Source organism: Apium graveolens, chromosome 1, assembly GCF_009905375.1.
Source record: "Apium graveolens cultivar Ventura chromosome 1, ASM990537v1, whole genome shotgun sequence".
Lineage (NCBI taxonomy): Eukaryota > Viridiplantae > Streptophyta > Magnoliopsida > Apiales > Apiaceae > Apium > Apium graveolens.
Genome location: NC_133647.1, coordinates 196,575,146 through 196,601,964, shown reverse-complemented (window position 1 = coordinate 196,601,964; position 26,819 = coordinate 196,575,146). Strand labels below are relative to the sequence as shown.

The window sequence follows — 26,819 nt, the reverse complement described above, 5'->3', positions numbered from 1 at the left end:
CCGGTTTAAACCCGCACAGCTCGGTAAATTAGGTGAACCGAACACGAATACCAATTTTAGAACCCGGGACCGCACGAGCCCACACGAGCCCGCACGAGCCAAGCCCGCACGAGTCGCACGGCAAGCCAGCTCGCACAGCCCGCACGAGCCCGCACAGATTTAATCCTCTATGATCATCACTTTGCAATGTGAATTCATGATCTATCATGAATTCAAGAGCCTTTGCATCTACCCATTAGTATTATATAGCAACATAGGTAGTTTTTATTATATATATATATATATATATGTATGTATAGAGTATGTTCCTTGTTGAAGGTCCTAATCCAATGGTGACAGAAAGAAGCTATCGAGAAAGGCCAGCAGGGGAACATACAGAGGTTGTGCAATTATCAGAGCTGACTCGAGCGTCTTCAACCCTAAACTCTGATGATTGATGTGCTTTGTAATTATTCTATGTTTTGATAATTGTCACACCTCCTCCTACCTATAGCAATCCCCGTGATGAATAACAGCTCGCACAGCCCGCACGGCCCGGTTCGTGATTCAACCCGCACGGCCCAGTTCACGAATTCGTTCGGTTCGGTTACGAGTCCTGTTATCACGGTTCAAACCCGGCCCGAGCCCGGTTCGTAATTCAGCGGTCCGGTTCAGTGTTCAATTACCGAGTGTTCAACCCGTGTGCGGCCCGGCCCGGCACGCACGGACCGCACACTTGGCCAGCACTAGTCCCATCTCTTCATGTCTACGAAGTATAGAGCTTAGCCCTTCAGCACATAATATGTATAGAAAGGGGATATAAGATCCCCTTGTCTAATCCCCCGTTGAGGTTGCACATCGCCAAAAATCTCCTCATCTTGAATAAAATTATAAGACACTGTAATGGCACATGTCATTACCCGCGTTATCCACACATCCGCAAAACCGAATTTCTTCATCATAGCCTCTAAATAATGCCATTCCAGCCTGTCATATGCTTTAGAGACATCAATTTTGAATCCCACTACCCCGTTCTTCCCTTGCCTCTTTCTACTGATGTAATGATTTAATTCAAAAGCAACCAGTGCATTATCTGTGAGCATACGACCTTCTACAAATGCACTTTGCTTGTCTGATATTAACATAGGCAAGCATTTTTTCAATCGATTTGCCATAACCTTTGATACAATTATGATCAACACATTACAAAGAGAGATTGGTATTAGATCAGTCATCCGTTGGGGCTGCTTAATCTTTCGAATTAAACATACAACTGTTTTATTAGCAGTATATGGTAATTCCCATGTAAGCATGAAAGTCTGGCAGCATTTAACCACATTCTCACCTACAAAATTCCAATACATTTGGAAAAAACAAGGGTTTAACCCATTAATACCCGGTGATTTGTCCGGATGCATTGAGAATGCAGCAATCTTTACTTCTTCCCTTGTAACTGGCTTAACCAATTTCTCGTTCTGCTCAATTGAAACTTTTCTAGGAGCCAAAAATAATTCGACCGTTGTTTCCAGTACACCTCCTACTTTTCTAGGAGCCGTAAAAACCTATCTCGAGCCTCAACATACTTCTGAATACCATATACATCTCTCCTTGACCTGAATTTCTGCATCTCAATTCTACATTTTTTAATTTGCACATGCAAATCCTTCGCTAGGCCTCCTCCCCATTCTGCTAGGCCTCCTCCCCATTCTTCTAGTTTCAAGCTTACGTACGCCATCTTGTCCATGATATTCCTTCCAGTACCCTCCGCCCAGGAGTCCTGCACAATTTTAGCACACTGATCCTCTCTAATTCAGCAGTTCTCAAAACGAAATCTCTTCATTCTGGGAACATACACCATCTTGTTAAGCTCCAAAAATATCGGGAGATGATCAGAGGTAGAGATCTCTAGCACTTTTAATTCTGCTCGGGGAAAATAGATCTCCATTCACTATTTGCCAATCCCCTATCTAGTCGCTCCTGGATCCAGTTGGGAGTATCCCTCGATCGTTCCCATGTAAACTCATTTCCAGTGGAAACTAGATCATATAAAGCACATTCATTTACTAAATTCTTAAATCCCTTCATTAATATACGTGGTTGTGGTCTTCCACCACGTTTTTCATGATCAAACATTATATCGTTAAAGTCACCCAGTATGCATCACGGTAACGTAGACTCACTAGTTAGCTTTCGCAATAAATCCCACGATTCTTACCTTCTTTGACGTTCTGGACAACCATAAAAACCTGTGTATCGCCACCTTCTTACTTGATCACACTCTACTTCATAGTCTATATAATGATTGCAGCTTCCCTTAATCTCTGTTCCTCCTGCATTTTTCCATGTAAGTGCCAACCCCCCACCATGACCGAGAGCATCTACTACAAAACACCCCGCAAAATGCATCTCATTGCATAGTGCTTCAATTCTATTTTTCTTAACTAGTATCTCTGACATGAAAATTATGTATGGCCTAAGCTATTTGGTTATTTCTTTAAGAAATCGAAATGCTCGTGGTTTGGCCATACCACGACAGTTCCAGGCTAAGCAACTCATAATCATCGGCGGGCCTAGAGTCCAGGACCTGCCCCATGCAAGTTTTTTGGATCAGTTAATTCCATTATTTTATTTGCTTCCTCATCCTTTGGCCCATCTGTTTGCATTAATATTGGCCCAGAGTCCAGTTAAATGCCATTCGAGTCCACCCTCTTTCTTTTTGTTTCTAATATTGTATTAATGGTCTCATAATGTTCATTTAAATTCAAAATATTTCCTTCCTTATCAGGTCCCCCCTGATTTCTTGGTATAACAACAACTGCAAAATTATCTCCTGTATTTTCTCTAACCACCCCTTGTACCTCCATGAATCTCGCCCCAACTATCGTACTTCCACCTCCACCCCCGTGACTCCTTGTTCCTCCGCCAACTTCCGACCAGTTTCTTGCTCCATCCATATTTCTTAACCACCTCGCGCCTACACCTTGTTTGCCACCTCGATTTTGAGCCCTTAACCAAGTGTCATATGCTCGTTCCACTTCTTTATCGGGATGTGCATAAAGGACATTACATTCCCTCTCCGTATGCCCTACAATCCCACACACAAAACAAAAGGTTCCCAGTCTTTCATATTTAAAATTTACCTAACTCCATATTCCTCCTTCACATTTAATTTTCATACGCCTCTTGAATGGCTTCTGCATATCCAAACTCACATGAATTTTTATATAATGTTTCCATGTGCCATCAAAACTTGTAGGATCAGACTTTACATATTTTCCCACAAAATTTCCAATGCTTGACAAGATATTTTCCGATATAAATCCTTTAGGGATGTCATGAATTTGTATCCAAATGTCCATTTCATTCGGGGCTACTTGACATGGATCTTCTTCTTGTAGTTGATGATATATCAGCACGTTCTGTTCGAACGACCACGGTCCTCCCTAGGGGTGAGCATCGGTCGGTTTGGGCGGTTTGGAGGGTCCAAACCGAACCAAACCGAAATTAGCGGTTTCCCTAAAATCCAATCCGAAACCAAACCGTTATGTGAAAAAACCAAACCAAACCAATCCGTTTAAAACGGTTCGGTTTGGTTTGGTTTCGGTTTAAACCGTTTTCCTTGTAAAACAAAGTTAAAAATTAAATTAAACTTGAATTTGTAAATAAGAATCGAAATTTTGTATCATATTATAGAATTATATTTTCTATTATAATCACATTCAAAAATAATATATAAAAATAATGATTTTGAAAAATAAAGAAGGCAAGAAGATGAAAAAGATGCGACCAATTCTTATTCTTTTATTGAATAAAAATAAAAATAGTGAAAACATAACAAATACATAAATATTTATATCTTAGAATAAGCTATATTATGATTAGTTCTTTTATATGTTTTAGTTTACACATATGTTGTACATTATAATTTTATTATTAATTGCACTCTACGAATATATGTATATTAATGTTTTAATTTAAATATTCGATTCGGTTCGGTTATATCGGTCGGTTTGGAGGTAAAATCCGAAACCAAACCAAAAAAATTCGGGTTTTAAAATGTCAATCCGTAACCGAACCAAATCGTTAGTAAACCGTAAAATTCGGTTTGGTCGCTTTGGATTGGGCGATTTCGGTCGGTTTGGCTAATTTATGCTCAGCCCTATTCCTCCCTCAATAACCTTACGTAGATCCAAAATATGGTAGAAGATAAAAGAGTATCTATACCCTCCTATGTCATGAACCTCCATCCCCTCCTTAGGTCTCCACAACGAGGCTAGTACATTCTGCATCGCCTGGAAGTTGATATTCTTATCAGTTAGGAATCATCCCACAAGAATAAAGTTCTCCTTCTTTTCCTTTTCCCGCCCCTCTGCATTCCCCACAATTATACCACACTCCTCTTCATCCTCAATTGTTAATTGTTCATACAGTTTTTCCAGATTTGGTTAATTAGGCTCCATGATGATTCTGTTTGGTTATGGTAAAAGACAAGATATTTTAAATGATGAAAGACCAAAAGTTACTCATAAACTTGCCATACAGGCAAGACAATACTCTGAGTCATCCAGAGAAGAAAAACTATTTTTGTCCAAACCTTATATAATAGCCTAGTATAGAGCTAATATATTTGTTTACTGGTTTATAGGACTAATACAATATTTTTAGGATAGGACGGAATACAATGGAAACCAGGAAAAGAACTGGAAATCCATTTAAAAAAATCTGGTAAGAGGAAGTCCCACAGAAGGTTACTCATTAAAAATATGCGAAGTTGGAATCAAAATTTAGATTATACTAGTTAAGCACGGGTCAAGTTAATTTTTTTAAATAATTTTAAAAAATCATAATAGTATAAGTGTTCTATCAAAATTTCTAAGTTTTACTCAGAAAATCCAAAACAAACTATTGAGTACAATATTTGTATTATGATTATAATAAAAAGATTATAATTATTATGCAATTTCAAAACTTTTATTATTTTATTAAAATATACTATTGAGTCATATGCGAAATAGTATTACTGAGTTAAAATCAATATAAGAATTGCAATTAAAAAAATGGGTAAAATAATACATACAATATTATGATCATATAAAAGTAAAAGAAGAATAAAAATTATACATTAATAGCAATAATGAAATTCAAAAAGGGTGAAACCAAAAATTGATTAAACCAAACACGTAAACCACTTTTTAAGTTGTACACAAGTATTAATTTTGGTACCACCAATTTTTGGTTTCACTTCATGTATATCTCTTATAATTCTACTTTTGCATGTCTTTTAATTCTAGTAAAACTTTTAGTTATATTATATACTTTTACATATTTTATGATTCTATTAAATTTGGTTTTATTTTTGTTATATTATACTTCTACAATTCTTGTGATTAAGTCATGCTTATTTATGATTTTTATAGGTTTAAATCTTATTTTTAATTATGTTTTAAAATAAATAGGTTCATAAATTGTCCCAACTAAATACATTTTGAAAAATATAAAACATGACCAAGTAAATTGGTCATGTGTTTAAATTGAAATATTTTAATCTGAAATTTTTTAATCTCAAATTAAAAAAATTGAAATTAAACCCCACGAACTCACGCAATATCCTCCAAATGATGTGAACCAAGATAAATCGCACTTAAGCGACATGCTCTGGTTCATGAGGCATAATCATAAATTTTCCTCCCGTGAGATTCGAACTTACCAAAAGGATGGTTATCCCATCTTTAACCAACTGAGCCAACCTTTGCTGGCTATATTGTAATTTCTAGATTCATTCTATTTTTGCATGTCTTTTAATTCTACTAAAACTTTTGGTTATATTATATACTTCTACATGTATTATGATTCTATTAAATTTGGTTTTATTTTTGCTATATTATACTTTTATAATTTTTGTGATTATATTAAGTTTGGTTTCACACTTTTGGCTTTAACCTTTGTATTCCCAATTTCCTTCTGTATTGCTAATTCAATATATTAGATGTACTATAACAAAAGTAAATATATATTTTTAGCCTTTTCGAATCATATACGTTTTTTAATATAATTATTAGAATTATATTTTTTTTATTATACTTCTTGATTTCTAAGCAATACTCATACCATCTTAATTTCATTTATAAATATACATAATTTAACAGACTCCTATTTCAAAACATATTATTTTTAGGCGTTTTGATTTAGTATAATTAGTAGAATTCTACTTTAATTATACTTCTTGATTTCTAATTATCACCTGAGTATTCTTCTTTAATTTCTAAATGACCTATAATATTATATTTATTATTTTATCCGTTTTTTAATTACAATTCTTATATTGATTTCAACTCAGTAATCCTATTTCTCATATAACTTAATAATTATATTTTAATGAAATAATAAAAACTTTAAAATTGTATTATAGTTATAATCTTATTATTTATTATAATTAATAACCTTTATTCTTAAGTGAAACACTCTTATAAGTGGTACTTTGGTTTCAATTCTTTTCGGTTTCCTCAACTTTTGGTTTCACCCCTTTTGAATTTTATTATAACTCTGAATGTATAATTTATATTATTCTTTTACTTCTATTTGACTTATAATATTATTCGTATTATTTTACCCGTTTTTTAATTGCAATTCTTATATTGATTTCAACTCAGTAATCCTATTTCCCATATGATTCAATATTATATTTTAATGAAATAATAAAATATTTGAAATCGTGTAATGATTATAATTTTTTTATTTGGTTAAAGAGAGGAAAAATTATCCTCTTGGTCACAAGTTCGAATACCACGGGAGGAGAATTTATGATTATGCCTCCTGAGTCAGAGCATGTCGCTTAAATGCGGTTTACCTTGGTTCACGTGATTTGCAGGCTATTGCGTGAGCCCGTAGGGTTTACCCAGTGCGCACCCAAACAGTAGCGGCTGCGGGTTATCTACGATAAAAAAAATCCTAACATTATTAATAAGCGAAACCCCTTTATTAAATGGTCCCAAATTTGATATCACCTGATTTTTGTTTGACCCATATTTTGATTTCACTTCAATCATTCTATTTCTAATACAACTTTATATTATTATTTTTTAATAAAATATAACTAAATTGTTGAAATCTTATTGTAATTATTCATATTTTTATTTCAGCTCGATAATCTTATTTCTGATATGACTCTATATAACTCTATAGTATTTTTTAATGAAATAATAAAATCGCTGATATTATTATAATCTTTTTCATTATAATTCTAATACAAATAATGTTTTTTTTTATCGTAGTTAACCCGCAGCCGCTACCCTTCGGGTGCGCACTGGGTAAACCCTACAGGCTCACGCAATAGCCTGCAAATCACGTAAAACAAGGTAAATCGTATTTAAGAGACAGACTCTCACTAAGGAGGAATAATCATAAATTCTCCTCCCGTGGGATTCGAACCTGTGACCAAGAGGATAGTTATCTCCTCTTTGACCAACTGAACAACTTTTTTACTTTTCTTAAATTAATTGTAAATAAAAAAATGAATTAGCAATAAATTTAATTTCCGATTTATTCTCACCTTTATTTCACCTTTGGATTCATATATTTTGTACAGTTGTAAATTGTTTGTTAATAAATTGATATATTTATTAGAATTATATTGTAATTGTATTTTTGTAATAACCAACTATATTGTAATAAATAAAATATTGAGATAATTATGGTGATGTATAATGAGAAAATACACGGATTATCGCACTTTTAAATCCGGATGCCCGAAAATACATATTAGCGTGGAATAATGATTAAAAAACCATCTAACTAATGCGTAATAATATTTTGTTTGAACTATACACATGTTTCTTATACGTGATCACTGCAATTAAAGTTTTAAGTTTGCTAAATACGAATGTTCAATGTACATATCATATATTAAAAAAAAGTTAAAAACATGTATGTTCGGTATATTTATGCCTAGATATATCCAAAACATACATCTTCGTGATGTATATTCGGTACACGTATTCCCCACATTCGTTTAAAGCCAAGAGTGAAAGAAAAATAAAACCAAACTTAACGGGTAGAAGCATAAATAAATAAAAATAAAACTAAATTTAATAGAATCATACGACATGTAGAAGTGTAAGATAAAAAAAATAAAATAAAATTTAATGGAATCATAATACACGTTGAAGTATAACATGAATAAATGGTGTAATTAAAAATTTAGTAGAATTAAAAAACATATAAAAATAAAATTATAAGATATACATAAATGAATAAGTAAAAACAAAAGTCAGTGTACCAAAAATTGGTAAAACCAAAATTAATAGTACTAAAAAGGAGTTTCGCTTATTAATAAAAGTTATTAACTAGAGGGGTAGGGGTAGTGGTGGGGAAGTCTAGGTGCCCATTTGGGAAATCTTAAAATAAATAACTTATAACTTAAATCGAATAAATGACTTAAAAGTGATAAGTAGATGAATATTTATAAGTTATATAAGTGTTAAGATAATTTTACTTATAAGTCAGAATTGTTTTACTCAAATAAATTAAAATAAATAATTTTTAAATATAATTATCTTCATTCTTGAATTTTAAGTTAGGTTAACATTTAAAAAAATATTTTTAAAAACTAAAGTTAATAAACAAAACAAAAAATCAAAATAAGTTGAGAAAAAATATGTCATTGCTAACATTCAACTTATCAGCTTATAAGTTGTAAATTCAACTTATAAGTTGAGTATATCAGCTTATAAGTTGTAAATTCAACTTATAAGTTGAGTAGACAAACACTCGTCTATAAGTTGTTACGGGTTTATAAGTTAATAAGACCACTTACTAGTTGTGGGGGATGTATTCTGAGTCTAGGTCCACCCCTAAATATGCTATATGCGTAACACATAAGTCCTGCTGCCATGATGGTCTCCCGTAAAGGTTGGGAGGCTGTTCGGGGCCTGCAAGGCTGTGCCATTTTTGTATGACTTCATTCAAGACTTTTTTCAACTTTTCATCATTCGGAAACAAAATGGCTATATGGTGGTCCCCTTGGAGAAGGAACGGGTGGTTCTTGTCCTGCAAGAATCTCCTCCTGCGGTACCATTTATGTAAGACTTTATTCAAGACTTTATTCAACTTATTCATCTGTACCACATTTACAAATTGAACGTATATTTTGTTGCTGCTCGGCCAATTGTTGTGGGTCTGTCCCGGGTCATGTAAGACATCATTCAAGAGTCTTTCTTCATTCAACTTTTCATCATTCGAAAACATAATGGTCTTTTGACGGTCCCCTTGGAGAAGGAACGGGTGGTTCTGGTCTGCAAGAATCTCGTCCTGCTGTCCTTCGGTACTGTAACATTTACTGTAACATTTATGTAAGACTTCATTCAAGACTTTATTCAACAGTACCACATTTCCCGTGAAATGTTCCGGGAAATGTTGTTCCGTGAAATGTTCCCGGGAATGTTGTTCCTGGGAATGTAAGTCTTCATACAACTCCTGCCGTGGTGTTCTCAAGCAACGGGCCTGAGTCAGTTGGTGGAGAAGGGCGCGAGACTCAAAGTGGATAACGGAAAGAAAGTAAAACAGTGAGGGGGAAAGAACGTAAAACAGTGAGGGGACAGCGTAATGGCCGTCAGGCACTTTGGGGACAGGGAAATGGGCTTGATACAGTTCGGCGTAAGACAGTTCAAGGTTGTTGTCCTGCAATACTCTAATACGCTGTTGGACTTCATTTAAGAATTCATTTAACTTTTCATGAATCTCGTCCTTCTGTCCTCCAGTACCGTACCATTCATCAAAGACTTTATTCAACTGTACTAAATTCAGAAATTGAACGTTTATTTTTATGCTGCGCAACCTTTTTATGCTGCGCCGCCGAGTGTTGCAAGTCTGTTCCAGGCCTTGCTCTTGCCCCGGGTCCTTCCATAAGACATTGTCCAAGTCTTCATTCAACTGTTCTACAGTCCCACTTCTTGTAAAACTAACACTGCCCCTTTCTGCCAAATTGAAAATCTTTGGTTCCTCCTTGACATCCCGGCTTCTTGTTAGTACCTTGGAGACATGCAAACCAACATAGATACATATCATAAGTACCAAGACTGCAACAAACAAATTCAGGGCTCCTTTTAAAATGTATGACCAACGCTTAAAAATCATTGAGTAGTTGGGCCGTGTGTTGTGAGGCTGTTCCGCAGGGCAGTCGTCTTGCTCGCCCTCCTCGACGGGGCCTTCATACATCAGATGTCCTCCAAAACTCTTAAAAGTTAGTTCATCTTTAACATGAACCTCCATTTCCTCCCCAGCTTTCAGAGGAAATTGTGCATGGGGTATGAAGGTTACCCACGATTGAGGTACGGGTTCCAAAGCTGATAGCTCACAAAACCAACCTCCAGTATGAGTCATGCGTTCTACACGAACGGATGCCCAAATATCAGACAAATCTGAGATTGGGTTTTCATTAATTGGCTTTTGACCGATATTAAACCAAAGGATCATCCCTAAAAAACGGTGAGGCACGGTTTGTGGCACATTTAATGAGATTTTGGAACTATTTGATCGTTGATGCGTAAACCAACTGGGAATATCTCTCATTGGAAGACACATGTCAATTTTCTCCTCATTTGCGGAAAGAGCCTGTCACATTTACAAGAACGTAATTGAAATTGGGAAAATACAGCAAGGTTAAAGGAAGGATTAAAATTCTGTGGTTTTCGCACACAAAAAAAATAGATAAAGACAGATCAAATAGGTAGAACTAACCTGAAACAAACTTTCTTCAAGAGTAATTGATAAATTTTCACATCCTGCCATGTCAATCCGTGTTATAGATTTGAGTTTCTCCAAACCATATATCTTAATCAAGCTACTGCAACAGGAAAGATACAAGCACCTCAACTGATTCAGTTTTGATACATTCAATGTTTCAAGCGATGTACAGTCACTTGCATACAAATCGCTCAACTTAGGAGGCAGTTCATTTATTACCGAAAGATTCTTGCACTCTGTCACTGTCAGAGATTCAAGATTCGTCAACTGACACAGGCTGGGTGTTAGTGTGGAAAAATAGTTTCCGGACAAGTTTAGATGCTGCAATGATGATAAACAACTGACAGAATCTGGAAGATCAACCAGATAGCAGTTGCTAAGATTTAAGTTCTTCAAAGAACACAAGCACCAAACTGAAGCTGGGATAAATCCAGTATTTCCTGAAGTAGAAGACAAATCCAGAACAACTTTTACCGCTTGGGATGGTAGAACCAGGATTTCAAGGTTCTTAAGATATCCAATAGAATTCGGAATTTCACTTAATTTGGTGGTGCATGCCCGAATTTCCCTTAAGCTTTTAATGTTTCCAATATCCTCTGGCAATTCTTCTAGACTTGAACAATCACTAAGATCAAGACGTTCAAGTGATCTGAGATTGCAGATGCTGCTCGGAAGATATCTAAGACTCTTGCAGTTAACTAATACAAGCTCAACAAGTTCACTTAGATGTTCAATGGATTCTGGTAACACCTTAATTGCAGTGCCTTCTGCCCGAAGCATCCTCAGGGATTTAATGTTCCCAATATTGGCAGGCAGTTCTTTCAAATTTGAGCAATGATTAAGATCTAGACATTTTATTGCTGTTAAGTTGCAAATGCTGCTTGGAAGAGATCTGAGCTTCTTGCAGCTGTGTAAAAACAGTTCACTGAACTCACATAAATGTCCTATGGATTCTGGTAAGCTTGTGATTGCTGTGAATTCTATGGAAAGAAGACTCAAGGATTTCATTTCCCCCAATTCGCAAGGCAGTTCTTCCAAATATGAACATCCATAGAGGATTAGATGTTCCAATTTTCTCAGGTTGCAAATCGTGCTTGGAAGAAACTTGAGATTCTTGCATTTATTTAATTTCAACACAACAAGTTTACTTAGACATCCGATGGATATTGGTACTGTCGCAATTAAAGTCTTTCCAACCCGAAGCATGCTCAAGGATTCCATGTTCCCCAATCTGTGAGGTAACTCTTCGAGGATCGAGCAACAATCAAGATCTAGGTGTTCCAATGCTTTCAAGTCACAGATGCCACTAGGCAGAAATTTTAGCTTCTTGCAGCCCTGCAAATTCAGTTTAAGAAGCCTATCCAAGTATCTGATAGATTGGTCAACCTCTACCAGACTTTCACAGCCACTTAGATTTAGATCCTCAATGCATGGGACATTGCTGAAGTTGGGGGTTGTCGACAATGATGTAGAGCCACTAATATTTAGAATCTTTAATTGTTTCATAGACTACATTAAAATAAGAAAATCGTCAGATCAGTTTTTTATTTTGTAAGGAAAGAAATTAATCTTTGTTTTGACTTACCCGGGGACCAATCCACAATTTCTCAAAGTTGCTCCTCTGTAAGTCAAGGAAAACTAAGTTTTTTGGACAGAAATCAGTTGGTAAACACTGCAAAGGACAGTTGTGCCAAGAAAGCCACCTTAACTCTTCAAATATACCTTCAAAACTTCCACTGAGATGCATTTTGTTAATGCTAAGCAACCTTAATGTATTCATATCTCTAAATGCGTTGGTTTGAAATCCAAGACCCAGACCCATCCCAGAAGGCTGAAGGAGGAAGTCCAAGACCAACCTAAAAGGATTGGAACCAACAAGTACCCATGTAGATTTGACCGTCTGAAGATGTGCTTCCTCTATTACCCCTCCATAGGGGATGATACACTCGATGCATTTCTTCTCCTGAGATAAGTTCCATGAAAAGATATGTAAAAACTATATAACACGAAACACATTACAACAAGAGATTGTGAACACATGTTAAATTACCTCAGATTACTCTAAACTAGTGAGAATCACATATTTAAAACCACTATACACCAAGCATATTAAGGAGTTACCTGGCTTTTGTGCAACACATTGCAGATATCTTCAGATGACCACAATCGACTGTGTTTCCACGGTTCATTAGGGTAATTATTACGAGCAATATCTCTTCCCATCTCTTGTAGTAGATCGTGCATCCTCAATTCATTTTTGTCATTCACTGACAGTAAACATCTTTTGCTCAAAATATCAATGTCATTTTCTGAATCGAAGCCACATGAGTTTAATATACTAATTGTCGTGTCTTTATCATTGCCAATAAAACAACATGCAATATCAAGGAAGACATCCTGCAAATTACCATCACCAAGCGCATGGTAGCTTATTAGAAGTTTCTTCTGAATCTCCTTTTGAGGAATTTGCCGCAATTGGCGTAGGGAACTTCTCCATTCTGTGATGGATTTTTTAAACAAATAAGAACCTAATACCTCAAGTGCTAACGGAAGCCCTCCAGCTTGGCGTACTATAACCTCCGAAAGTTCCAAGTAATCTTTGGATGGAATTGATTTCCTGAAAGCATGTCGACTGAAAAGTTCCAAGGACTCGTCTCCGTCTAGTTCCTCAACATTATACCTCTCATCTACTTCAATTTGTTCAAGTATACCTGCATCCCGTGTTGTTACGATGATTCTGCTACCTACAGAAAATTGGTTCCATTGTCCTGCTAAGTAATCAAATTGCCTTCTATCGTTTAAATCATCCAGCACAATAAGAACTTTCTTAGAAAGTAATCTTTCCATCAACAAGCTGATCCCTCTATCTTCATTTTCAACCCTGATTTTATCTACTATTAGAATTTCGGAAAGAAGCTGCTCTTGTAAGTGAGGTATACCGTCATGTCTTTCAGAAGTTTCTCTAACATTTGCAAGAAAGCAACTACCTTCAAAGTGACGGAAATTTTTATTATAAAGAGCTTTGGCAATGGTCGTTTTCCCAATTCCACCCATACCGTATATTCCAATCTTTCGGATATCGTGACTGCCGGTCCTCATCAGTTGTGTTAATTCTGCCACACGAGATTCTATTCCAACTGGTTCCTTTGCCACATTCAAGCCCACCCGATTTACTTCAAGTAAGACTTTATTTACGATTATCTGGATAAGTCTAATTTCATACCTGCCAAAAGATATTACAATAATTAATCAGGACGATGAGCTTACGGATTATAAATATTAAGTTTCAAGATCTGTGAAGTGGATTCTTCGGTACCTTAAAGGTACTACTGGTATGGGTTTAGTTTTTGATGGTGCTATACCATCTGGGACTTCTGTTGTTGGAGTTGTGGATTCTGACTATGCAGGTGATCTCGATAAAAGGAGATCTCTGACAGGCTAACTTTTTAGATTTTCTGGTTCAGCTATTTCGTAGAGGTCGATTTTACAGTCGACAGTGGCTTTGTCTACTACAGAGGCAGAGTACATGGCAGCATCAGAAGCAGTGAAGGAAGCTATTTGGTTGAGAAATCTTGTGACTGAGCTTGGGGTTCAGCAGGAATCTAAATCTGTTGTGTTTTGTGACAATCAAAGTGCTCTACACTTGATTAAAAACCAGGCGTATCATGAGAGGACAAAGCACATAGATGTTAAATATCATTTTATTCGCAAGGCTGTCTCTGAGAGGAATATTTTGGTGAAAAAGGTCACCACTCATGATAATCCCGCAGATATGTTGACTAAACCAGTTCCAGGTAATAAATTCAAGCATTGCTTGAATTTGATTGGTGTTTCTTGATAGTTGGAAGTCGCCCCTTCAGGGGCTTTTGATGGGCGAGGAGGTTGTCTGGTGTTTGTTTTGCTATATCGTGTTCTTGGTTATGAATTAACATCTTTCTTTCATGTCTCTTGTTTCTTACATCGAGTTTGCTCGCGTAAGCTTAGAGATGTGTTGTGAAAGTGTCTATTTTTGGTTGCTTGATGGAAATCAAGTCAAGGTGGAGATTTGTAATATTGTTTGTCTTGATTTCTATTTATTGGGTATTTTATTTATTGGGTGGCCAACCAATAAAGAAAATTAGTTTTATTTTATTTTATTTATTGTGCTCCCCTTTTGTAACATGTCTCTCTGGCACTCTTTTATCGATATAGTAAAAGTTCTCTATGCCTTGTGGATGTAGGTCACATCGACCAAACCACGTTAAATTCTTGTTAATTGTTCTTGTGTGTTAATTAATCATTCTAGTCGGATTATAATCCTAACACTTATTGTATTACTCCAGTCTAAGATTTATACAAAACACTGGCAAAGGACCAGCTATCCGAAAACTTTGAGGCTACAGGGATATTCGACGTACCATTAAAGTTATTCTATGTTCAGCTAGCTCTTATAAAATCTTAAAAAAAGACTTATTCGATCCTATATCCTTAACATTATGATTTATTGATTGAAATACTGGATCAAATTATTGATCCCTATAAGAATAGGAGTAGAATTAAACTTACAGCGCTATAATTACTTAAGAGGAAAAGTTCTATGAAGCCTATTATTTAAATAGAGATCATATATATTCAACAAGTAAAATACGTTCAAAAGATGCTTTAAGGAGTAATATGTATAGCAATGTTCTGCAACATAACATATATGATCTACAAGATATCCAATTTGATAATGGTCTTTATTCTGTAAAGTATGTTATGCACACATTCTAATTATCGAGCATAGAAAATAAAAGGTCTCCAAGGTCTATAACTAAACCGTGGTTTCTATAGAACTTTACTCACAAACTTTAATACGACAAAATGTATTAATCAACAAAGTAAAGAGAGAAACGGAAGTTGCTTACCCATCTGCATCATTTTGGAGGTCATAACCCAACAAATTTGCTGCTTCAGTTAGAGCAGCTTTCCATTTATCCACCTTGTCCAGGTTCGAAGCATATTTCTCCTCGTGCTTCTGAAAAGCTGCTGCAAAACTCCCAGTTTTGTGCCGTAGAACTGATGGACTAACATTATGAAATACAGGATAAACTATCTGTCCAGTCCTTTTTTTACATTCCAGGATCTCCACGAGCTCGTTAAGGCACCAAGGCGACGAGGCGTAGTTGGCTGAGAAAATAATAAGAGAAATCTCTGAACCCTGGATTGCCTTTAGTAGCTGTTGTGAAATTTCTTCGCCTCTTGGTAGTCCATAATCATCCATAAAAGTTTTGATTCCAGCCTGTTCCAAAGCGGTGAACAAGTGACTTGTGAAAGTTTTGCGCGTGTCTTTGCCTCTGAAACTCAAGAAAACATTCCAATGTCGATTAGAAGAACTGGAAGATAAACCATATTGATTAGTGCTTGTTGAAGCTGCCATGAACGGAGGATTTGAAGAGACTTAGTATCTTAGAGACCAGGACAGGATAGTGCATAGATTGTAGATAAGATATGAGTGATGGAAAACTTTAACTCAAAAAATGAAGTCTCTCCTCCTAAAGAATGTTTTCGAATGTACAGAGTTTTGATATTTATAAAACCGTGATAATTTACATTTTTAAAAGTTCAACATTAAAGGGAAGATTATATAAATTAAACAAAAAATGTCTTAATTATACCTTCACTAAAGGTTGACACGAAAATCACATTAACCATTGACTTACAAAAACGTACAGACCGAACCGCCATCCATGTTTACATCATATACACATGAACCATCTTACGCAGAGAGTGAAATCGCTCCCTGCATTTAACAGTTTTACACGAATGGTTGCAAACTACACATCCCGCATCAATATACTCATACACTGATGCATGACATGTATATGTTATTACAAGCATTTCCTGAAAGCGTCGAGTTAGCCAGCTTATGCATGGATAAGAAAGTGCTTCTACTACTGTAGTGATCTACAAGAAAGTGTCGACTTCACTGTCAGCTGTGATTCACAATGAACGTGTCGAGTTAGCCAAGCCATGTTCGCACAAGACATGCTTGCCCAAAACTAAAATCATTGTATTATTAGTATCTCTTTCAGACATTTCATCGAACATGTTCCGTGCACTTTCCAAATAATACTAGTCGGTAATCTGCGCAAACGGACCCGAATTAAAAATAATAGTATCACATTATTATTTACATAAAACTGAAATTTTTAATCCGTGTAAAATACAGATCTAATTATAATCGATAATATGTAGTTAAAAAAATCGAAGTTAAGTGTAAATCTAAAATTTGATTGTATAGTTTTAGTTATGCATGCACCAATTATTTATTTATATAAATGTGACATGTTAACTTACGAATACGATTATTTTAATATAAACCGATGTTTAGATGTTCAGCAACAAAAAAAAAATTGAAGGAAAATAAAATTTACGGAGAGTAGAAGTTATTTTTATCAGTTGAGACTTTATTACATAAAAATTTTAAAATAGTTGTATAATTTTCTAGTGAGTACTAAGATTTGGAACTATACATAATTTCGCTTATTAGTATAGATAGTTGATAACCTGTGTGAAATACGGACCGAAGACTAAAAATATCAAATTAATATTTGTAGAGAATTATTTATAATCAGTGCGAAATACAAATTAAAATTAGTATATTAATATCAAATATTAAACTGGTACTTGCAAAAAATAGTTATGTGGTTAAAAAGAATCGAATCAGTTATGAAATTTTACACTATAATTTTAATTTTGCATTATTTTACTTTGATATAGAAATCTAACATATTAGTTTCATTTTTGTAAAACGAATTGTGTCTCTATCTTATGAACCAAATATATGTTCTTCAGATAATTTAATATTAACAATAATATTAGATAATTATCTTATAATTCTCATTCTCAATATAGTTTATTTAATTTTAATTAATTATCGATAAAAATTAATTTTCAAATTAAAAGTAAATAGATGTTATTAAAATTAATTTAATATTACTTAATTTAATCTAAATACAGCTCATAAATTGGTTACTGTTAAAATTTGTTTTTTTAATTTAAAGTAAATAAACGTTGTAATGGACAGTAACAAATACGAGAGTTAAATCAATAATTTTCAATTTAAAAGTTAATAAATGTTACTAAAGTCATTTCCTATTACTTAATTATTTTTAAAATAATATTATCCAATTTAAAAGTAAATTGACACTATGATTGACACTAACTAATACAAAATAAAGTTCACTAAGAATAGAAGTCAATTCATGTTAATAGTTTACTTTGTAATTAGTAATTTTTCAAAATAAAATTAAATATATGTTATTTTACTTAATTTAACATAACTTAATAAATTTTTAATATAATTTATAAATAAATAAAATTTACAGAGAATATAAGTCAATTCGTGTTAGTAGTTTTTTTAGTAGTTTGTATTTTTTACAAAAATTAAAAATAAATATAAGTTATTTACTTAATTTAACGTAACTTAATAAATTTTTTGTATAATTTACAAATTATTTAAATAATATTTTTATTTTATAAAAGTAAATAGACGATTGGATGAAAACTAAATAAAAATAAAATAAAATTGACAAAGGATAGAATTCGATTTGTGCTGAAAACAAAGTATATAGAGAATAAAAGTCAACTTAGTAAGTATCAAAATTTGGTATTTTAGTACTTTGATATTTTTACCACCAATTTATATATTATTTTACTTATTAATAAAGAGTATACATTAAACTTAAATGATAATCTATACTATTTATACAGTTATATATAATATTTGTTTGTTGGTTTGTGTTGTATGATGAATAGAGTAGAATATGCATTATTGTTGTAAGATTTTGAGTATAATATGTGAATTTCAATTTTTTGCCCTGCTGAGTTTAAATACGATTTTGAATACGAGTTGGTTGAGGGTGAGACATGAATTATAAATAATATTTAAGTTTTTTTTATCCCGGATACGAAATTCATAGTTAAAGTTAATATATACATGATGATTATATATAAAGGAGGATGATTAAATACAAATTAAAATTAAAATAGAAATTAGAAACTAATCTCAGTTATTATCTAATGATCCCCTAAATTACCCCATCTAATTACTCTGCACGTCACCCTCTCACATCTACGATCTATTTGCATAACATATGTGTCATATTTCGAATCAGTTTTAAAAAAAGATTATTTGGTTTTTAGTTTTTATTTTAAACTGGTTTTTATTGAAATAGCCCCTATATATAGATATAAATACAAGATCAGTCGTAAAAGTTAATATTTAAGGGGCGATTATCTACGAATTGTGTAAATTTTATACTTCAAACGTTTGTAATCGTTGTTTTGTTTTAAGCCTGACTTAAAATTATGGTATTTGTTTGAGAATGCACCGTTTTTAAAGTTGATTACTAGGTGTTTGATGGTTGTTGTGAAAGAAATATACTTGAATTTTTTTAAAAAATTATCTCCGATAGTTGCTAATGTTTCGCTGCTTTTACTTGGAAATGGAGCTCCTGACGTGTTTGCAAGTCTTATTGTTTTTTTATTGGGAATAATGCAGTTGCTGCATAGGTTGTAGCATTTGTCTCCATTTATGTGTATTTCTGGATTTCATGTTGCTATAATGAGTTCTAACTAGATATGCACAAAAGGCCCACCGGGCCGGGTCTTGACCGGGCCTTAAAAACCCCGGAATTTGACCGGGCCGGACTGACATTGACCGGACCGGGCCGGGCCTTCCGGAAATTTCAAAGCCCGTTTGGGCCCTCGAGACGGCCCTAACCGGGCTTTTTTTCGGGCCGGATTTTTTTCTAATTTAAATCGGATCTAGTATTATTAGAGATTCCGAATAATACATGTGTTAGCAACTTGATCATCGTAAAAATGTATTAGTTTACATAGAATATTTTAGGAAAACATTACTTCGTTGAAAATATTTAAGTTCCGCAAAAAATAAACATGTTTATATAATATATTTTATCATTATTATGATAACAATGATAACAATGATATCATTGTTATAATAACAATGATATCCAAATATTCATGACAATGATATCCAAATATATATAGTGTACTTATTATATCATCTTTCATTATTTATGTAACGAAGTATATAAATAATATTATTAATCACAAATATGTAAATATATATGTGTTTAAAGTATTATTTATATGTATAGTAAATGTAAATTTATAAATATATAAGAAAATATATTAGAATAATCAGATTATAACCGGGCTTTTTCGGGCTTTTAACCGGGCCGGGTTTTGCCTAAAAATATAGGGCCCGTCGAGGCCCGGGCCGGGACCGGGCTTTGACCGGATCGGGCCGGGCCAGATTTTCGGGTCCGGGTTTTTTGTACATCTCTAGTTCTAACGAAGCAAGTATGAAGGCTGAAGCTAAATGTTATGAATGGGTTGGTTACTTGGACCCTGCAATGTGGCTAGAGTTGATTCAAGATGAAATCTCCTTGCCCTGGATTTAATGCTTTTAGAGTAAGCATAGTAAGCATAGTTCAAAAGGCCGTAACCTTTAGGTTGCCATGTCATGGAGTGTGAGGTATAACTTAGGGTATTATTGTAATAAATCATTTATGTATGTTTAGTCTGATAGGGTTCACTGTACTATATAAACAAAACATGTGTGCACTGCACATCATCTTGAATGAAATAAAATCAGATTTGCTTTCTATTCTCTCTTCTCTCTTTGGCTCAATTACATTTTATAAAGTTAACAAACACACTATTTCCATTAACCGGCCTCTCGCTTAGTTGTGAGCATTAACCGGCCTACCGCCTGAACTTCCATTGCAAAGACATTTTCAAAGGAACGAGCGGTGATAATAAGGAACAAGTACAACGAACCAAATGGCACTTGCAAGAGATCCGAGAATAATAAAGGTGGTACATGTTAAATATATACCAAATGTGCTCTGATACTCAGCAGCAGACCGCATCCTCCTATCCTTAATGAAACTATTTCATTGGCATACAGAGGGAACTGTATTTGTGGTATGAAGCTTACCCACGACTGTGGTACTTTCTTCCATAACGATGTCTTGCAAAGCCATGAGTTATAACGATCTTTTGCTGTAACGAGAGCCCAAAAATCTGAAGGCCGAGGAGAGGGCCCCGTATAACCAACATTAAACCAAAGAATAACCCCTAAATAACTGCTGGAAACAGTTGATGGCATCGAGAAAACGAATGTATCACCGCCGAACATACTATTTGGTTTTTGAATGCTGACATTACTGAACCATTGCGGAATGTCCTTCTTTGGAAGATAAATGTCAACCCTCCCCCCAATTCCACAGTATAACTGTTACATAAACACATCACATTAGTACTAACAAACAAAGAATGATTAAAATATTTTTTTGAAACGATTACTCGCCAGATACATCTATACTCTTTATTAATAAAGTAAACACTTTCTCGATAAAAACACAGTAGTAATATGGTAATATGGAGAAAAATAATAGCAGGACAGAGGTAGTAATTGGTAATATGGAGAAGGAGAATAATAGAAAAGAGGAGAAGAAGAACCTGAAACAAACTCTCTTCAGGGGTGAATGACAGATTTTCGCAACCTGCCAGCTCAATTCTCGTTATAGATTTGAGTTCGTTGTATCCTACAATCTCAACCAAGCTACTGCAGTATGAAAGATACAAACACCTCAAGTGATTCAACTTCGAAACGACTAGTGTTTCAATTGATGTACAAGAACTTGCATATAAATCGGTCAAGTTAGGTGGCAGTTCCAGGATTGCCCAAAGAAACTCGCACTCTGTCAGTGTAAGAGTTTTTAGATTCGATAACTGACCGAGAGTAGATGTTAGTATATAGAAAGGGTTTCTTGATAAATTAAGATGCTGCAATGATGATAAATCCCCAATAGAAGCTGGAAGATCGACCAGATAGCAAGCGCTAAGATTTAAGTTCGTAAGTGAATTCAAACACCAAACTGAGGCCGGAATGAATCTAGTATTCCTTAAAATAGAACACAAATTCATATCAACTTCTCGTGCTTGGAACGGCAAGACCAGGACTTCAAGGTTCTTCAGACATCCAATAGATTTAGGAACTTCCGTGAACATGGTGTTGCATGCTCGAAGTTCCCTCAAGGTTATAATATCTCCAATATTATCGGGTAATCCTGAAAGAGTTGAACAACCACTAAGATCTAGACACTCCAGTGATCTGAGATAGCAGATGCTCATAGGAAGATATTTGAGCCTCCTGCAGTAACTTAACACAATCTTAACAAGTTTACTCAGACGTCCAGTGGATTCCGGTAATGTCACTATTTCTGTTTGTATTGCCTGAAGAATTCTCAAAGATTCCATGTTTCCAATCTCGTTTGGTAGTTCTTGTAGGTCGGAGCAATAGTTAAGATCTAGATATTCCACTGCTTTGAGGTTGCAGATGCTACTTGGAAGATGCCTGAGTTTATTGCAGCTATGCAATAACAACTTGCTGAGTTTACTTAAACGTCCAATGGATTCTGGTAAGAATGCAATTCCAGTGTGCTCTGCAGAAAGCACTTTTAAGGATTGGATATCCCCTAAGTCGTCAGGAAATACCTCTAAATTTGAACAACTGCAGAGGATTAGATGTTCCAACGTTCTCAGGTTGCAAAGGGTACTAGGAAGGAAACGGAGCTTCTTGCATTTATTTAATTTCAAGACAATCAATTTACTGAGTTGTCCAATGGATCCTGGTACTGTTGTAATCGCAGTGCATCCTGCCCGAAGAAAGCTCAAGGATTTCATGTTCCCCAGTCTGTCAGGTAACCCTTCTAGGATTGAGCAATCATCAAGATCTAGTTGTTCCAATGCGGTCAAGTTGCATATGCTGCTAGGCAGACATTTTAACTTCATGCAGCCCATCAAATTCAGATTAACCAGCCTAACTAAGCGTCCAATAGAGGGGTCAACCTCTACCAGATCAGCACAACCATTTAAATTTAGCTCCTCGATGCATGGAATTCTGCTGAAGTCCGGGGTTGTCCTCAAAAATGTGCAGCGACTGATATTTAGGATCTTCAATTGTTCCAGACACTACATTTTTTGTTAAGATAGGAAAAAATTAATACTTAGTTTTTTATTTTGTTTAGAAATATACTAATCTGTGTAGAAACTTAATTACCTTAGGACCATTCCACAATATCTTGAAATTGCTCTGTTGTAAATCGAGGAAGACCAAGTTCTTCGGGTAGAAATCAGTTGGTAAACAGTCCAAAGAACAGCCTTGCCAAGAAAGCCACCTTAACTCTTCAAATATGCCTTTAAAACTTCCAATGAGATGCATCTTGTTGATACTAAGCAATCTTAATTTATGCATTTTCGCGAAAGCACTGGTTTTAAATGATACATCCGTTGGTAGTCCTCCATAAGGGATGATACATTCAATGCTTTTCTTTCCCTGACATTATTTCCAAGAACAGATTTATTACTTTTTTCTAACAAGAAATACCACGAAGTCACGAGAGCAGGATACCATGAAAGTGTTACATTGCATCACATCTCCTCTTTCAACGAGTGATAAATCTTATAAATAAAATTAGCAAAACCCAGAGTATATTAGTAAGTTACCTTATTTTTGTTTAAGGCATTGCAAATATCTTCAGGTGACCCCAATCGACTGTATTTCCAAGGCTCAAACGGGCAATTATTCCGAGCAATATCTCTTCCCATCTCCTGTAGTAGATCGTGCATCCTAATCTCATTTTTGTCATTTACTGATAGCAAGGATCTTTCCATCAAAATGATGATTTCATTTTCTGGATCGAAGCCACATGAGTTTAATATACTAATTGTCATGTCTTTATCATTGCCGATAAAATAGCATGCAATATCAAGGAAGACATCCTGCAAGTTACCATCACCAAGCGCATGGTAGCTTATAAGAAGTTTCTTTTGAATCTCATTTCGAGGAATTTCTTGCAATTTGTGTAGGGAACTTGTCCATTCTTTCATGGACCTTTTAAACAAATAAGATCCTAATACCTCGAGTGCTAATGGAAGCCCTCCTGCTTGGCGTACTATACCCACCGAAAGTTCCATATAATCTTTGGATGGAATTGGTTTCTTGAAAGCATGTCGACTGAAGAGTTCCAAGGACTCATCTCCGTCTAGTTCCTCAACATTGTACCTCTCATCTACCTCAATTTGTTCAAGTAGACCAGCATCCCGTGTTGTTACGATGATTCTGCTACCCGAAGCAAATTGGTTCCATTGTCCTGCTAAGTAATCAAATTGCCTTCTGTGGTTTAAATCATCCAGCACAATGAAAACTTTCTTAGAACATAATCTTTCCATCAACAAGCTGATCCCTCTATCTTCATTTTCAATTCTGATTTTATCCACTATTAGAATTTCGGAAAGCAGCTGCTCTTGTAAGTGAAGTATACCGTCATGTCTTTCTGAAGCTTCTCTAACATTTGCAAGAAAGCAACTACCTTCAAAATGACGGAAATTTTTATTGTAGAGAGCTTTGGCAATAGTCGTTTTCCCTATTCCACCCATACCGGATATTCCAATCTTTCTGATATCGTTACTGCCGGTCCTCATCAGTTGTGTTAATCTTTGCACACGAGATTCCATTCCAACTGGTTCCTTTGCCACACTCAAGCCTACCAGATTTACTTTAAGTAGGACGTTATTTACAATAATCTGGATAAGTCTAATTTCATACCTGCCAAAATATATTAGAATAATTAATCATGTTAATTGAACAACACTACAGAGTAATAGTCGTTGGTTGCTAACTAAATAAACAAACTTTTTTAGCAACACTACATGTGAATGTGACAGAAAGATTTGTATACATTCTTTGTCTTACATTAAAAGTAATAAATACAAGTTCTTTATACGCATTGCCTCTAGCCAATAAGTGTCTGAAGGCCTTGGTCTTATTCTATTTAGTCACCTAAAAGTGAAGATTCCGGGTAAATAAGGCTTTTTCTGTAAAAGCCTTATTTTACGTAGTATCTGCAACCTATTTGTGAATCACCTACTCCAAAGCTTTACTAAATTTTCAATTTGAACCTTATTGTATTCCTCCAATCTAAGATTTCTGCCAATGATTGACAATTATCCAGCTATCTGAAAACTTTGAGGCTAAAGGGAATTTCAACTTACCATTAAGTTATGTGATCCTATATCCAGGGCTGGAACCAGGATTTCATATAGGGGGGCCAGATCATGTAGAGGGGACCGATCCAAGTTATAATTCAAATTTTGCATTAAAATTTTTATGATTTTGAACAGTTGGCCCTTTCCTATATCCATAACATCATGATCTATTGATTGAAATACCGGAAAAAGGAGCTATTTTCTACAGAATCAAACTATTGATATGTACAATAATAAGTATAGAAAGAAACGTACACTAGTGTACATACTTTATTCATTACTTAATCAATAAAGTCATGAAAGAAATGGAAGTTACTTACCCATCCGCATCATTTTTTAGGTCATAACCGGACAAATTTGCAGCTTCGGTTAGCGCAGCTTTCCATATATTCACCTTGTCCATGTTCGAAACATATCTCTTCTCATGACTCTCGAAAGCCTCTGAAAAACTCCCGGTTTTGTGTCGTACAACTGATGGACTAACATCATAAAATACAGGATAAACTAAATGTCCCGTCCTTTTTTTACATTCCAGAATCTCCACAAGCTCATTTAGACACCAAGGCGACGAGGCGTAGTTGGCTGAGAAAATAACAATAGAAATCTCTGAACCCTGGATTGCCTTTATTAGCTGTTGTGAAATTTCTTCACCTCTTGGAAGTCCATAATCATCCATAAAAGTTATGATTCCAGCCTGTTTCAATGCTGTGTACAAGTGACTTGTGAAAGTTTTGCGCGTGTCTTTGCCTCTGAAACTCAAGAAAACATTCCAATGTCGATTAGAAGAACAGGAAGATAAACCATATTGATTAGTGCTTGTTGAAGCTGCCATGAACGGAGGATTTGAAGAGACTTAGTATCTTAGAGACCAGGACAGCATACTGCATAGATTGTAGATAAGATATGAGTGATGGAAAATGTTAAGGCAGATGACTCAAAAGATGAAGTCCCTCCTCCTAAATAATGTTTTCGAATGTACAGAGTTTTGATATTTATAAAACCGTGATAATGTACTTTTTTAAAAGTTCAACATTAACGGAAAGATTATATAAATTAAACAAAAAAAGTCTTAATTATACCTTCACTAAAGGTTAACACGAAATCACATTAACCATTGACTTACAAAAACGCACAGACTGACCAGCCATCCATGTTCACATCATATACACATAAACCATCTTACGCAGAAAGTGAAATCACTCTCTTGCATTTGAGACTCTCTGCATTCAACATTTTACACGAATGGTTGCAAACTACACATCCCGCATCAATACACTAATGCATGACATGTGTATGTCATGCAAGCCTTTCCCCCAAACACTCCACTCGTACAAATTCCCGCCTCCCCACGACATAGGCGGATCCAGGATTTTTTGTTTAGGGGACACCGGACAGATTTTGAGGGGGCACTTTTATATATTTTCAAAAAAAATAATGGTGAAAAAACGTAAAATTTGAGTGTACGGGTACACGTGTCCCCGGGTGCCCCTTATTAGATCCTCTCCGGTCCCCACCCCCACCTTTCCTGAAAGTGTGGAGTTAGCCAGCCAGCTTATGCATGGATAAGAAAGTGCTTCTACTGCTGTAGTGATTTACAAGAAAGTGTCGAGTTAGCCCGCTTATGCATGCATATGAAGCCATATTCTCGCAAGCCCAAAACTAAAATCATTGTATTATTAGCCCAAGTATCTCTTTCAGACATTTCATCAAACATGTTCCGTGCACTTTTCAAATCCTTAACTTTCAGTTAAAATCAAGCAACTCAATTTTTAAAAAGCAATCAATGCAGTAAGAGTGTACAAATATATGTCCAAATGTCTGTATAAAATATATACGCCTGGCAACCATATAAAAAGAAAAGAGATAGAAACAGAGTGAGGATGGGATTATGTCAACCCCTGAACTCCCCGGTTTTAGGATGGGATTATCTCTCGATCATTTTTCGGCTTTTTTAATAAAAATTCGGAAATAAGGCCTAAATGAATGACGTACTG

The 26,819-nt window shown here is 34.9% G+C and overlaps 2 protein-coding genes across 4 annotated transcripts; both read right to left on the bottom strand.

Annotated features, from left to right (window-relative positions):
* Positions 1 to 8,616: 8,616 nt before the first annotated feature.
* On the bottom strand, positions 8,617 to 16,319 carry LOC141676693 (disease resistance protein Roq1-like). Of its 3 annotated transcripts, XM_074482407.1 has the most exons (6): positions 15,606 to 16,319; positions 13,255 to 13,942; positions 12,841 to 13,116; positions 12,305 to 12,682; positions 10,714 to 12,228; positions 8,617 to 10,587 (listed from the first exon to the last, which is right to left on the bottom strand). In XM_074482407.1, exons 1-6 carry the CDS (start codon positions 16,115 to 16,117, stop codon positions 8,791 to 8,793), a joined length of 5,166 nt encoding a protein of 1,721 aa, XP_074338508.1. In that variant the 5' UTR covers positions 16,118 to 16,319; the 3' UTR covers positions 8,617 to 8,790. The 3 variants fall into 3 exon arrangements, with proteins under 3 accessions (XP_074338508.1, XP_074338502.1, XP_074338515.1); XM_074482401.1 differs by having other exon boundaries at positions 12,841 to 13,942; XM_074482414.1 differs by lacking the exon at positions 15,606 to 16,319 and adding an exon at positions 14,036 to 15,591 and having other exon boundaries at positions 12,841 to 13,942.
* A 4,185-nt stretch (positions 16,320 to 20,504) lies between these two features.
* LOC141676580 (TMV resistance protein N-like) lies at positions 20,505 to 26,751 on the bottom strand. The gene is made up of 6 exons (XM_074482253.1): positions 25,905 to 26,751; positions 25,146 to 25,706; positions 23,284 to 24,385; positions 22,838 to 23,113; positions 21,235 to 22,749; positions 20,505 to 21,007 (listed from the first exon to the last, which is right to left on the bottom strand). The coding sequence occupies exons 2-6, from the start codon at positions 25,655 to 25,657 to the stop codon at positions 20,597 to 20,599; spliced, it is 3,816 nt and encodes a 1,271-aa protein (XP_074338354.1). The 5' UTR covers positions 25,658 to 25,706; positions 25,905 to 26,751; the 3' UTR covers positions 20,505 to 20,596.
* Between the last annotated feature and the right edge of the window lie 68 nt (positions 26,752 to 26,819).